This window comes from Cnephaeus nilssonii, assembly GCF_951640355.1.
Source record: "Cnephaeus nilssonii genome assembly, chromosome: 12".
Taxonomy (NCBI): Eukaryota; Metazoa; Chordata; class Mammalia; order Chiroptera; family Vespertilionidae; genus Cnephaeus; species Cnephaeus nilssonii.
The window spans coordinates 66,359,428-66,374,925 of record NC_137083.1 but is presented as its reverse complement, the minus strand read 5'-3'; the positions used below and the strand labels follow the sequence as shown (position 1 = coordinate 66,374,925).

The window sequence follows — 15,498 nt, the reverse complement described above, 5'->3', positions numbered from 1 at the left end:
GGGTCGTCTTATACGCCGGGTGTCTTTTTTTTTTTTCTTTTTTCTTTTATTGTTTAAAGTATTACAAATAGTAGTACATATGTCTCCTTTTTTTTTCCCCCTTGACCTTCCCCCAGCCTCCCCTACCCCCCAGCACATGCCTTCATTTTTATTTGGTGTGCGTTGGAAGAGGGGTAGTCTTATACGGCGAGTATATCCCAAACTCTATATTTTAACTGGAAAAGTTGGGGGTCGTCTTATATGCCCAGTTGTCTTATACGCCGGAAAATACGGTATCTAGGAATAATTTTAACCAAGATGTAAAAGACCTGTACTCGAAAAATTATAAGACACTGAATGAAGAAATTGAAGAAGATACAAATAAGTGGAAGGATATACAATGTTCATGGATAAGAATTAACATCATTAAAATGTCCATACCACCCAAAGCAACCTACAAATTCCTATCAAGATACCAATGACATGTTAAATAAAACTAGAAGAAATATTCCAAAAATTTATATGAAACCACAAAGACCTGAATAGCAACAGCTATCATGAGAAAGAACAAAGTTGGAGGAATCACACTACCTAATATCAAACTATACTACAATGCCATAGTAATCAAAACCGCATGATACTAGCATAAAAACAGACATATAGATCAATGGAACAGAATAGAGAGCACTGAAATAAACCCACTCCTTTACTGTCAATTAATATTTGACAAAGGAGGCAAAAACATATACAGTGGGTTAAAGATGTCTATTCAATAAATGGTGTTAGGGAAATTGGACAGATACATGCAAAAAAAATAAAATAAAAAAGGAAACTAGACCACCTTCTTATACCACACACAAGGATAAACTCAAAATGGATTAAAGACTTAAAAAGTTATACTAAAAAGTAAAAATCCTAGAAGAAAACATAGTAAAAATCTCAGAAATTTCTTGTAGCAATGTTTTTTCTGATGCAACTCCTTGGACATGGGAAACAAAAGGAAAAATTAACAACTGGGACTACATCAAACTAAAAAGTTTTTGCAAAGCAAAGGAAACCATCAACAAAATGAAGAGACAGCCCACTGAATGGGGCTGCCAACATTTTCAATTAAATCTGTGGTTTTATGTTAACCATATTCACATACTAAATTCACATATTTGCTGACAGATCTTATAGATCTTATAAATAACTTATAAAACTCAACATAACAAGCAATCCAATTAAAAATAGGCAAAGTCCTGAATAGACACTTCTCCAAAGAGGACATACAAATGGCCAATAAACATTTGAAAAGATGCGTAACATCACTAATCACCAGAGAAATGTAAATTAAAATCACAATAAGGTATCACCTCACACCAGTCAGAATGGCTATCAATAAATGAACAAACAAGTACCAGCGAGGATATATCGAAAGGGGAACCCCTGGGCACTGTTGGTGGGAATGAAGACTGGTGCAGCCACTATGGAAAGCAGTATGGAGTTACCTCAAAAATTAAAAATGGACCTGCTTATAACCCAGTGATTCCACTTCTGGAAAGTTATCCGAAGAAACCCGAAACACTAATTTGAAAGAATATATGCACCCATATATTCACTGCATCGTTATCTACAACAGCCAAGATTTGGAAGCTGCCCAAGTATCCATCAATAGATGACTGGGTAACAAACAGCTTTGGTACATTTACATAATGGAATACTAGTTGGCCAAAAAAAGAAAATTTTACCCATTACAATAGCATGGGTGGACCTGGACAACTTTATGCTAAGTGAAATAAGCCAGAGAAAGACAAGTGCCATATGATTTCACTCATATGTAGAATCTAATGAACAAACTAAACTAACAAGCAAAACAGAGGCAGTCTCATAAACAGAGATCAGGCTGACAGCTCTGCAGGGAGAGGGAGGGATTAAACAAAAAAAGGAGAAAAAAGAGAAAGACCTCATGGACACGAACAATAGTGTGGTGATTGCGAGGTGAATGGGGTGGGTGGAGGTGGCAAGAATATGGGGGGGGGGCGGGGAGGAATGGTAATAGGGAAAAAAATAAAGAAAAAATATTCAAATTAGTTCCCCACAAGATACAGGCTCATTCATTAGTATTTAGGTTTTCAGAGACTGTATATTAAGTATTTCTGGTATAGAAGAAACACAAATGAAAAAAATAAATAGTTTCAGAACTCTAAATTGCAGAACAAGGTGCTATAAGAAGTATAACAATAGCAAGGAGAATCATTTTGACTCCCTTTGAGCAATTTGATAATACAGCACTGTCATAAGCACTGTTTTTTTAAAGCACTTTCTTGGACATGATGCTCTCTGAGGTACTATGAACACAGAATTCCAAATGTATGTAAATAAATACCTATACACTTCCTGCCAACATTTTCAATTAAATCTGTGGTTTTATGTTAATCATATTCACATACTAAATTGATGATTTATATAGAATATTTAAAGAAACAGGGCCAGAGAAATCTCAACCAAGATTGGTTATTTTTTTTAAATGAAGTAAAATTATGGACTCAAATCACATGTATAACATGCCAATGACTCACTGATTATGCACTTCACAAAAATACTCCTGCCTTGCCCAGGTAGCTCAATTGGTTAGAGCATCGTTTCAGAACATGAAGGTTGTGGGTTCGATCTCTGGTCAGGGCACATACAAGGAGCAACCAATGAATGCATAAATAGGTGGACCAACAAATCAATGTTTCTTTTGCTCCCTCCATCTCTCGCTCCCTTCCTCTCTGTCTCTAAAAATTAATCAATACATTTTTTTAAAAGCCAAAAAAAGAGAAAATGCTCCAAATGCAATCAAAAGGAAAGTGATCATTTAGGATAAAAATAGCCTACTATTCTACATTTAGAAAAAAAACATGTTTCCTAAAAATAAATTTAGAGAACAATTTATAGGGTTGTTCATTTTTTTTGGTGGTGGTGATAAAAAAAGGAGATGGGGAAAGAAATTAGGAAATATCTTACCAACTGTTAAAAAGAGGACACAACTGTATATAAAAATCAACACCTTACTTTCACTAAATGAGTGAAAAAAACAAAAGCTTGCTGTAAAGATGAGAGGAAATAGAAAAGAGAAACCAAGAGTAGGTTAGGAGTAGGAGATGGGAGTGAGAGTGACACAGGAACTAGCAGAGGTTACAAGGTAAAATCAGAAAGTAAAGGACCCTATTAATAAAACCTGCTATTCACCTGGGCCTGTGGTCATTTTGACATTAATTCTCCCCACTAACAACTATTCAAAGTTCTTAAACTGCTCCTGAGGAACCTTTAGTCTGAACTAAATGGGAAGAGGGAGCAGAGATGATTGCTCACAGGCTGATACAAGTATCAGCAACAAAAGACTCAGATATATTTTAGAAATCAGAAGCTTCTTAAATCTGTGATATGCTAATGTTTTCATTCAATCAGTATGTTCTCTTTGCATCATTCTCTTTTGAGAAAGTTACCATAATTTTCTATATTCCAAAATAATCTTCAGTTAAAATCTCCTTCTTTCATCACCACTTACTGCATAGAAAATTCTACCATTGATTACCAGCCCTGAGAGATTACATGTATAGACCCAGAAGGAAGTTCCGAATGTAGGCAGAGGTCAGCAAGCTACTGCCCATGAGCCAAATCTAGCCCGTCTTCTGCTTTTGTATAATCTTAAAGTTAAGAACAACATTTACATTTTTAAATGGTTGAAAGAAAACCGTGACATTTGAAATGATATGAAATTCAACTTTCAGTGTCCATGAGTTTTATACAACACAATCATGCCTTCTCATTTATGTACTGTTTGTGGCTGTTTTGTAGTATACGTGTCTGGCTGCCTCTTTTGTGGTTCAATAGCACAGCTGAGTAGTTGTGACAGAGACCATATGGCCTACAAGCCTAAATATTTACTATCTGGTCCTTTAAAGAAAAAAGTTTGCTAAATCTCTGCTCTATATAATAAAATGATCACCTCATTCAATTCAGAGAATTCAAAATGATCTACTATCATGTCAGAAAGTTTATTGGAACTCTTTCAATTTTCTGTGGAGTTTGATTCACTACTCAGCTAAATTTATAGACACAGAAACCTTAGTATGCTTTTGTTTTCACAAAGTTAGTGATTTGAATTTACCTAGGTAAATCAAAATTGATTTCAAGTAGGGCTATTTTACTTCTCCATAGTTTAATGAAGGTTTTTCTCTAAAGTACCTTTTATTTAAAAGTAAAGTCTATAAAAATGAATTGTAAAATTCCATTTATATGAAGTCTAGAATAGGAAAAACTCATCAATGGTGACAGACACCATATCAGTGATTCTTTTGGGGAGGAAGACTAACTGGGAAGAGACATGAGAGAATTTTCTGGGGTGATAATTAGATATAGAAGTACCAGTTACAGAAGTATAGGTCTAATTAATGCATTTTATGGTATATAAAAATATCAGAAATTCAGTTTAAAAAATGAATACCAAGAGAAAAAAATTAAAAAATACTTTTCAAGGATCTCTTACAAATTATTTTAAAAATCCATAATGATAGATAGTCTAAACGAAAAGAAAAGATTACTTACAGATTTCAGTTGAATACCCTGTCGGATCTGGTCTAAAAGTGCGTCCCTCCCAGAGCAAGACACTGGTCGACTGTTCTGTTCCACCTTTTTTAGCTGAGCACCCTCTCTAATTTGATCTAAAAGAGCTGCTTTGTTTCCTGAAGGAGCTGGAATTGGATGGTCACCATCAGAAGGGAGGCCAGGGGGAGGTGGTGGCCCGGGTGGTGGTGGAGGCGGAGGCGGTGGGGGTGGTGCTGCTGACCCTGCCACAGACAGAGGTGGAGGCGGTGGTGGAGGCCCCGAAGGTGCTGAGGAGGGAAGGGCTGGAGGTGGAGGAGGATACATCCTGTTTGGCGGCGGTGGAGGGACCCCTACACCTGGCCTGGATGGAGGCGGTGGTGGAGGTGCAGCTGTGGGAGCTCTGGAAGGCGGTGGAGGAGGAGGAGCGCCTCTTCCTCTGGCAGGAGGGGGAGGAGGGCCTGAGCTGTGCGGAGGGGGCGGCGGGGGAGGCGGCCCTCCCCTCGATGGTGGAGGAGGTGGTGGTGCTGAAATAAAAACAAAAAAGAAAGCACGTTTTCCTCCCATAAACATCAGTGAAAAAGTAACTTACTTTAACATATATTTAAAAAACTATACAAGACAAAAAAAGCACTCATCTTTTTTATTTTATAAAGATATCTGACCACAGATGGTATCTTACAATTCTATTTAGGAATACTCTGATTAAGATCACCTTCCTATTGTTTCTTGAAAAAATATTAGCTAAAACAGTAAAGTGTAGTTTTTAGGAATCAGCACCACTTCTGAAAGGCAATAAACATTTTTTAAAATACGATAACAAAATAAACAACAATTAAATATTTTTGTCAATAGTATTATTTTACATTTTAATAGAAATTAATGAATACTTTCTCTCTTTAAAGAATCAAGAATATATTTAGTTGTTTTATAAAATCAATTCATATTCAGAATTAAATAGCTAATGTAGCCTAACATTAGAATTCATTCAAAGTAATCTGAGCTGAACCCAAATATAATACTTTTTCTTTTAAAATGTAAACCTCTGATACCTAACTTACATTTTGTCCTGTATTTTCTATAAATGGTGTCCCCCAAAAATATATACACACTTAATAGCTGATAGCTCAATTTTGAAAGCAAAATGTATTTTAATAAACACTGCCTTTATAATTATTCCAAGTGTGTGCAAACATTTCTTTGGGACACCCTATATATAGGCCACATAACAATACACAGATTGTATATAATATAAAATAATGACTAATGCAACATACTATAATAATATATAACATATAGAATGTCCTGTATTTCTAAAAGATGGTCAGTAATTCTAGTGATGGCCTTAGGGAGGCTGGTTGCTCTGCTGAAATGTTCAACTACTTATTCAGGAGACAAGAACTATTAATAAATTAACTTGAGAATTTCTATATACCACAAAATAAAAGCTATTAATAAAATATTAACATTATTCTTGTAGTAATATTTTTACTCTTATTATATGAAGTGAAAATATAAAATATAATAGAGAAACCAATTGAAAGTATAAATTTATTATATTTCTAGAGATATGATTTTACCAACAGTATACACATATTTATATAATAATGAACTTCATTATTTCTCCACTCATTTTAAAAAGTGAATACAAAAATTAACTATTTTTAGGAGTAGAGAAATCCTAGAATCCATATATAGCTATTTATATTTATTGATACAAATTCTAATATATAAATTGATGGATACTTCTATAATTTACACCAAGCACGTCAAACTCGCGGCCGGCAACAAATATTTTTGCGGCCCAGCCAATATAACAGTATGTAAGGAACGTTTTAATAAAAATTTTGTAACTTAATTTTTAAATATCCTGTTATACATTTAATAACGAGCTACAACATTCACTAATGACTGATCACTATAATCGTGTTGCATTCATTTCCCTTATGCACCATACACACAGAGCACCATTTCTCTCCACTAATACTAGCACAAACATTTTAGCAGCCGATTACCATGTCAATAGTTTCGTACTGACTTGTTTGGTGTGCTCAACAGGAAATATTTCCCTTTTGGAGGACAAGAAAAATAGGTTTATTTGCGTTACACTTATTAATTTGTGCTGTTCTTCAGGTATAAAGATTTCATTTTAACCAATTTAAGATTTTTATTTCAAATACTAATGTTCAAGAAAAAATATTAATTTTTATTAAAATGTTCTATTATTTTACCTTAACGATTACTCATTTATTTCAGCCCTTTGTATTCAGCATGTCTCTATCGAAATAAACCTACATTTCTATGAAAATTGAAGCTTTTGTTTTTTTGCGGCCCACATAAACTCCAATCTTGTTTATTTGGCCTGTGTTAGCCTTTGAGTTTGACATGCTTGATTTACATGAATACAATTACCTACCTTAATTACAGATAACAATAATGCAAAGGTACCAAGGAGAAAAAAAAGACTCACTTCAAAGGAAATTAAATGGCATCTTCCAGTTTAATTTGGGACATTCATGGGAAACAAGCTATTACAAATATGCTATCAAATATAATCATAAACATTCGATGAAGTATGCAGAAAGGCCAATATACACAAGGGTATTGTCTCCTGGCATACAAACTTTTATAATTAAAAATAATATACAGCTGAAAACAGGAGTGTTATCCTACTTAGATGTAGGCCATCAGAGATGTAGGCTCCTATGATTTGCACTCAAGGCATAAGGGCTGCAGAGCTAAGATATGCCTAATTTTCTGACCAGATCCTAAGCAAGGAGACCTAACATATTTTGTAAAAAAGGGCGAAACCAAGAGGATACATGGTATGTATGTATTATGTATACTCCCTGAATAAGACAGTACATACAATCCTTCAAGCAGGTATAAAGATTTCATTTTAACCAATTTAAGATTTTTATTTCAAATACTAATGATATTTGTCTAGACTGGCACTTTTATGTTTTAGTTGTTTATTAATCAAGAAGAAAAGGACCCACTCTATTCTACCATAAAAAGTATTAGTTCATTCTCATAGTTTCACTGAGGAATTTCCATCCATAATCTTTTATATGTAAAATGATATATTTCTTCAGTAGAGAGAACTTGCAGTAAGTACATTTATCAGAATAATTTAGGATCCAGCTAATACCCATTCAAATAGACACTAAATCATTGCTCAGGGAAGAAGCCTTAATTTATAGTGAAAAAAAGTCAGCTGCATCCAGTTTGGGGTATAGCACGAGGTCAGCATTTCTATTAACTTGAAAATAAGAGAAACATCTATATTTTTGTGAGGAAAACAACATGCCACATCCCAACGTAAAAATGTGAGTTAAATAATTAAATTCACATTTGATTCTTGGCCCAATGTTAGTTAGGTTTATATGCACAAAAATGTCTGCTAAGCAGATACCACACAACAACACTATGAGAAAGTCTGATGGCCTATAGGTTTTCAAAACTCTAAGAGTCATCACAAACACTAGACTGAGAATGACATACTATTTCTTAGATCAAATGAAAACTATTATTATCAAAGCTTAGTTAAAATGAAAAAATTTTTTTAATATTTACAGAAAAAAAACCTTGTCTTGATGGTACACTATTAAGGAAAGTCAATATACTTTTAAACTAATTGTTTCAAATAAATATTCATATTAAGAGTAATTAGTAGATAATTCTCTAGATATTTGATATTTATAGAAATTATAAAATATTATAATACTTAAATGCAGTACTATAGAACTCAGGAAAACATTAAAGAACTGCTCTCATGCACTCAGAAAAATGTTATTAACCACAAAGTAAAACTTATGAGAATACTGACAACTCTGAGTAGGCAATTATAGAACTAAGTGTGAGCTTATGTTTGGTCCTCCTTTCTTGCCACAAATGTAAATATGCTTTACATAGGATATTAAATAATGCCAAGTATGAAAAGCATTGACTAAAAGTAAGTATAATCCTATATAATAGAGCTAATATTCTAATTAGACTGAACAGCAGAATGACCTCTAGATGACCTTCTGGACAAAGCTGGGGCTGTGAGGGCTGAGTCCCTTGCATGAATTTCATGCATCGGACCTCTAGTAAGTAATAAAAACAACAGCGGTGCTATGGGAACAGAATTTTTAAAATAAATCCACAGAATTCCAATAAAATTATATAAATTGTGGACAAAATATGAGCTCTGACTCATACAGAAATAAATTTTATTTTTACTTTAAGCACCTATATGCCCAAAACATTAGTTTTTGTAGAGGACAACAGACCTCACTGGATGTTAGATTTGGTGGCAGGGTAAATGAACTCTAGCTTCTCTGAAAATAAACACACCACAGCATGCATAATTTAGTACACTGGGTCAAATAACATCCCACATACATACCGCTCCAGTGTGGTGGACCTACAGGGCAGATTATTATGAGTTAATGGATTTCAGACAATTGCACAAACACACAAAGAAAGATACACTGGAAATCACAAGTCTAGTACTTTTTATAATCCTGATTACATAATTTTACAAAATTAAGTGTTAAGACATTTGATTCAATAGATTTTTACAGAAAAACTCATAAACTTTTCCCTAATTTTTTCATACTTCTAAAACCATTATTTGCTCAGCCTAGAAAATATTTCCTTAATAAAAATAAATTCCAATTTATTCTTCCTTTTAAAAAAATTATCTTCTATAAAAACCACCGTTTGGTGTCAAGAAAGTTCTACACTAGGAATTAGGTTCTTGAGTATGATAATAAATAACTCTGTTTCCAACACTGGTTTTGTTTTTAATGCCTGTGTCTTTTTTTGTTTGTTTTAGGTCATTTAATTGAGGGAAAGCCTTACTTATTTTAATGTTTTAAAATCAGTTAAAATGACAAGCAGTAATAATAAAGTTTAAAAACACAAACAAACCCAATCAAGATAATATAGTAATCTCTTAGTTACAGGTATTCAGGTGAAAGGGTTGTAGTACGGGTGGTCTAATAAGTGTCAACAATAACTTATACTTATAAATTCAGAGAGCTCAGACCCTGAGAACCATTTGGTGGTGTAAGGTGAGGGTCTGAGGTAACAGTGAACAAAAAGACTCAAGGAACACACAAGGGTCCTCAAGACTTCCCACCATCTGTACACTAATAGTAACTCTGACTTACTCTGCGAGCATTTAGAACAATGGTACAGTGGCTCACAATGTTTTATTAAAAATCTACAAAAACTGAAAATGTAATTATTAACAAAGTAAGATCAATTAGCATCATACTAGTTTCAGTGGAACTAGCATTGTGTTTCCACAATAGTAATTATGACTGAATACCTGTTTACATATGTTTCCACAATGGTCTATAAAATTTCTGAGGCCAGAGACAGACCATATCTTTATATTTTAGTAACCTGAGTAGCGACTAGTGGTAGTATAATATTTACTGAATATATGAATGAATGAACGAATGAAAGATTAAGTGGACATCACTGGTTAAAAATTCAGGTAAGTCAAACACCTAAGTTAAAATGACAGGTAAATTCTTCAGAAGAATGATTTGATTAACTAGAGCTTTCACTTTGCTAAACTTTATTATGAATATCAAAAACAAAGAAAAGCAGCATCAAATAAATAAGGTGGCAAAGAAATGATTGCCATACTGGAAAATTTAGAGTTACTGTCTTTGCATTTTATTGTGATAATTATTAAGATACAACTAAAATACAAGGTGCTTTGATCTTAAATGGTTGCAAATTATTTGTGCATCCAGGTATCAAAAGACAAATTTTATACTTTAAGAAAAAAAGTTTGTATTTAAAAATAAATATTTTTGTTATTTATATCCTAAATATGCTTACAATTTACTGATTAGATAGTGATTGTATTTAAATTACTACTTCTGTATTGTAATAAAAAAACTTTAATGGCTTCAAAGATTCATTAAGTGAAATATTAGATAATCATACCTTTTCATTTTAAAATAGAATAGCCAGGAGATTCTGTATGAATTTTCATAAATTTAATATAAGACATCTTTATAATAAGCAAAACGTTGTCAAATTTTTTTGTTATACCAAAATAATGTAAAACATAGTACACTGGGCCAAACTAGTTATGAATAAACTCAAACATTTGCTTAAGGAAGGTTCACAATAATGTGTGTAGTTGTCTTTCAAGAAATTAACCTAAAGATTCAAAAGAACAAATAGATCAGGATTCCTAAATAGAAATAAAAGTTACCTTGCCTTCGTAGTTCATTTTTAACAGCTTCAACACCTCCCGTTTTTTCAATAAAGTCATATATGACTTTTGATGTTTCTCTGTCTTTAAGTTGTGCCTCTGAGATTCCACACATATCAAAAAGATTTTTCAATTCTGGATCCAAATTATTCAGCTACAACAGATAAAACAACTAATAAAATCTATCCCAATTTTTTAAAAAAAGCATAATATTTAATTCCCATCTGTACTAATTATGAAATTATTTTCTTTTAAGTTCATAAACTTTTAATATGGTTATATTGTTTGTATGCGAACTAAACTTTCTTATTTAAAAAAAATACAAAAAGGGTAAGAATTGATTTTAGCCTGTCTTGTGTGGCTCAGTGGTTGAGCATTGACCTATGAACCAGGAAGTCACAGGCTCCATCCCCAGTACAGGGTGTGCAGGAGGCAGCAGATCAATGTTGTTTCTATTTCTCTTTCCTTCTGCTTTCCTTTTTGAAATCAATAAATATATACATATTTTAAAAAGAATTGGTTTTATATTTTATCTCCTTCTCTTTTTTTGTTCTTTGCCTTAAAAAAACAGGCATGTCAATTAGATATTTTCTAACCGATTCATGATTCAGATATATTTAATGCTCACCTTTACTACATTATCCTAAATAAGATTTAGTTATAACCACACAAAAAATACAAATCAATTAGAAAATTTGAGGACCCCAAGCACCCTGTGCAGTGTCCAACACAAAAAGGCACTCAACACTTATGGAGTTAACATTGTAGTTTTAACAAAACAACCAAAAGGATTTTTAAACTCAATCAGAAATATTTATTTTCAAATTAATTTTTCCAAATCCTGACTGTCAATGTGAAATACCTATTACTTAAATAACCAAAGTAGAGATGAAATATTAAACACCTTTTTTTGCCTGAAGTTTCACCTATCTTGCTCACAGTGCTATAAATTAATGAATGATGAAATTGCCAAAAAGAATAATAGAATGAAAAGACCTAGATCATTCAACAACTGAATATTCAGAATTTGATTATAGTACTTTCCAATAATTTGGCATATGTTTATTTCCCTGAAATAACTGAGCAGAAATAATTTTCTTCTCTTTGCTTTCAAAACACAAGGATTTTACTTATACAGTAAAATAAAGCCAAGGTATACAAAAACTTTCTCTTTAGAGACTTAGCCATGAATTACAGAACAATACTATGGTTCCAAACCTTAGTGATATGTATATAAACATAGCACATTCAAATAAGCACTAAAATTCACAAAAATAATAAGAACAAAAATCCAAATATAGGCCACAATATTCCCACGTATTTAGAGTAATGTTTATGGCTTGAAAAGACACTTACATCAAAGCCAGTATTTGGATCCCAACCAACATGTCCAATGTGCCTAAAGTAGAAGATAGGGGAAAAAACACACAAAGGGCATTAACACCATGATATATATAAAATCCAATCTACCCACTGAATTGTTGGCCTTAACTAATAGTTCTCATAGACATAACGATATTCAGGGGAAAACTATACAAATAGGCAGGAGATGAAGATTCTAGCCCAGGCTCTGCTACTAAATGAGTCTTAACATTTTCGCACAATCTTTCTGAGCATTCATTTCCTTAACTGTCAAACTAGAATATTAATACAAGCTTTATATATATATACACTAGAGGCCCGGTGCATGGATTCGTGCACTGGTGGGATCCCTCGGCCTGGCCTGCACCCTCTTGCAATCCGGGACCCCTCGGAAGATGTCAAATAGCCGGTTTCGGCCCGATCCTCGCAGGCCCAACCCAGACAGGAGGGAGCCTGATCCTGTATGTTGAGCATCTGTCCCCTGGTGGTCGGTGCACGTCATAGCAACCGGTCGACTGGTTGGTTGCTTAGGCTTTTATATACATACATGAGAGGAAAGGAATTTTGTAACGAGCTAATAAAATAATGCCTGATATAGACTATTTGTGCTTCCTGAAAATTCATAGATGTTAAAACCCAATCCACAAAGTGATAGTATCTAGAAGTGAGAATTTTAGGAAGTGATTAAGTCATGAATTGGATTAGTGACCTTAAAAAAGAAGCCCCGAGAGCTCCTTTACCCTTTCCTAACATGTGAGGACACAGCAAGAAAACAGCTGTCTATGAACCAGGAAGTGGGACATCACCAGACACCAAATGTTGCCTGTGCCTTATCTTGAACTTCCCAGTCTCCAAAACTGTAAGAAAAAAATTTCTGTTGTTTATAAGCCACCCAGTCTATGGTATTCTGTTATTGCACCCCAAACAGATTAGGACAATGCTTCTAGGGAATTGCTAAATACCATATTTTTATAGAGAAAAGTGAGAAATCACCTTTATGTCCAATAATTAAAGAAACTTTACCTAATTTTTCTTTTCTAATGAATGAAAAGGTAAAATAAACTGTAAGATCCACAGAAAGTTAGCTTAAAAAACAAACAAACAGAAAACTGCAGCAAAATCTGTAAAAGGTATGCAAGTGATAAATGTAAGGGTTCTAGTAAAAGAAAATTTTATAACAAGTTAAAAACCTAGAGTCATAATCCTACATAATAAAAGCTTAATATGCAAATCGACTGAACGGCAGAACAAGCGGTGGAACGACTGGTCGCTATAATACACACTGACCATCAGGGAGCAGACGCTCAATGCAGGAGCTGCTCCCAGCCCACAGGCCCTAGGCCAGCCAAGGCGGGTGTCAGCGGGGGCCCCTCGATTGCCCCACAGATTGGCCCTGATCACCAGCTAGGCCTAGGGACCCTACCCATGCACGATTTCATGCATCAGGCCTCTAGTGACTAAATAAAAAATAAAGATAAAAACAACAAAAGAACTGTCTTACTGGAAATTGCTTGGTGTTCCAATATCTGCCTTGGTTAATCTCTTCTTTTTAGCTTTTCCTTTTTTCTTTTCTTTGGTATGGGAGATGTTGCTAACTTGTGGACCATAAAATCTATTGGTTGTGATTTCTGGATTTTTAATGTCAACTGTTGCCATGGGTAGATTAGGACCTGCAAATAAAGTTTAAATAGTATTAAAAGGATGTAATTTAACATAATTATTATAATCATAATATATAATTAAAATGTCTTTTTCTGAAGTAGGACCACTTCATTATTATAAATTATTTAAATTTTAAAACTGCGGGCTAATTTTTATAAATAATGAAAAAAGTACTGCCTAAATTTTAAAAAGACTATATAATAAATTCTTAAAACATATCAGCATACATACATTATTTCAAAGCAAACTTGTGCTTTTATAACATTAAATCTCATGAAGAATATAAATTTTCAACAAGAATTTAAATCTAATTGGTCTAGTCCCTTAAATTTTCACAGTAATTGCCTCACATCCAACACATTAGTCACTGATAGAGTGGTATATATCACATAACAAGAATAGTAAAAAAAAAAAAAAAAGTAAAATTGCCACTTATTTTACTTTTAAATCTAACAAAGAAATCTAGTCTTACCTCTTTGTTTCAATTTTAGTTTAAGAGCAAAAAGTACTGCAATTACTGCTGCTTTTTTCCAAAACTTCCATATTTAAGTCTGGTAATATTTTCCCCATCAGTATATATAGACTTTGACTATCATAAGTAGAGCTCAAAAACTTAACATGAAAGAAAATTCTCAAAACTCTAATTTTCTGCAATAACCAACTGTAAAATTATCTTAGGCACCTATTAAATATTGTTAATAGCATTTTTAGGAGTTGCACTAAATATAGCACAAAACCTGTTTTATGATTCATAAAAATATTATTGGTCTTAAAAGTATAAGAGTCTGAACAAAATGTATTCAATGTAAAATTTTCTATGAAGTTACTAGAAGGGTAATACATGTTCCTTACAAGTCTCATTTTAATATGTGATTCTCCTTTAATTTATTGAGGTAACACTGGTTAACAAAATTATACAGGTTTCAGGTGCACAAATCGACAACACATCATCTGTACAATTTTTTGTAGTGCTCACTACCCCAAGTCAAGTCTGCTTCCACTACCATTTATCCCCCCAATACCCTCCTCCACCTTCCCTTGCCCCTCCACTCCTGCTTCCCTGGCAATCACCAGTTGCCAGAGCCCATAATTTTTTTTTTCTCCAACCCCTCTATTCCCCGCAACCTCCCTTATCGGACAGCTGTCAGCCTGTTCTCTATCTATCTATCTATCTATGAGTCTGTCTCTATTTTGCTTAATTCATTTTGTTCATTAGAGTCCACAAATGGTACTTGTCTTTCTCTGACTGGCTTATTTCACTTAGCATAATGCTCTCCAGGTCAACCATGCTGTCACAGAAAGGGTAAGATTTTCTCCTTTTTTCAGGTGAGTAGTATTCCATTATGTAAGTATGTACCACAGCTTTTTTTATCCATTCACCTACTGATGGACACTTGGGCTGTTTCCAAATAATACATGAGACTTGAACAAAATCTCCTAACAGACCAAATTCCTCTGAGATGATTATATTAATGACAATTTTTAAAATGTCAAGGAATAATCTGAAAATAACTAGCTCAAGAATTAAAGATTTAGTGTCTGTTCAAGTCTTCTGCCCATTTTTTAAATGGATTGTTTGTTTTGCTATTGTTGAGTTGCATGAGTTTCTTGATATATTTTGGATATTAACCCTTTATCAGATAGGTATTGTTTTCAAGTATCTTCTCCTATTCGGTTCGTTGCCTTTTTGTTTTCTT

At 33.5% G+C, this 15,498-nt stretch overlaps 1 protein-coding gene across 1 annotated transcript in view; it reads right to left on the bottom strand.

The window, feature by feature from the left end:
* The window catches only part of WASL (WASP like actin nucleation promoting factor), an 89,257-nt gene that overhangs the window by 15,743 nt on the left and 58,016 nt on the right, over nucleotides 1–15,498 (bottom strand). Inside the window, exons 6-9 of the mRNA XM_079786437.1 lie at nucleotides 13,641–13,809; nucleotides 12,134–12,176; nucleotides 10,778–10,931; nucleotides 4,555–5,078 (exon numbers count right to left, since the gene is read on the bottom strand). Of these exons, the coding sequence (XP_079642563.1) occupies nucleotides 4,555–5,078; nucleotides 10,778–10,931; nucleotides 12,134–12,176; nucleotides 13,641–13,809 (890 nt within the window). The remainder of the gene's footprint in view (nucleotides 1–4,554; nucleotides 5,079–10,777; nucleotides 10,932–12,133; nucleotides 12,177–13,640; nucleotides 13,810–15,498) is intronic.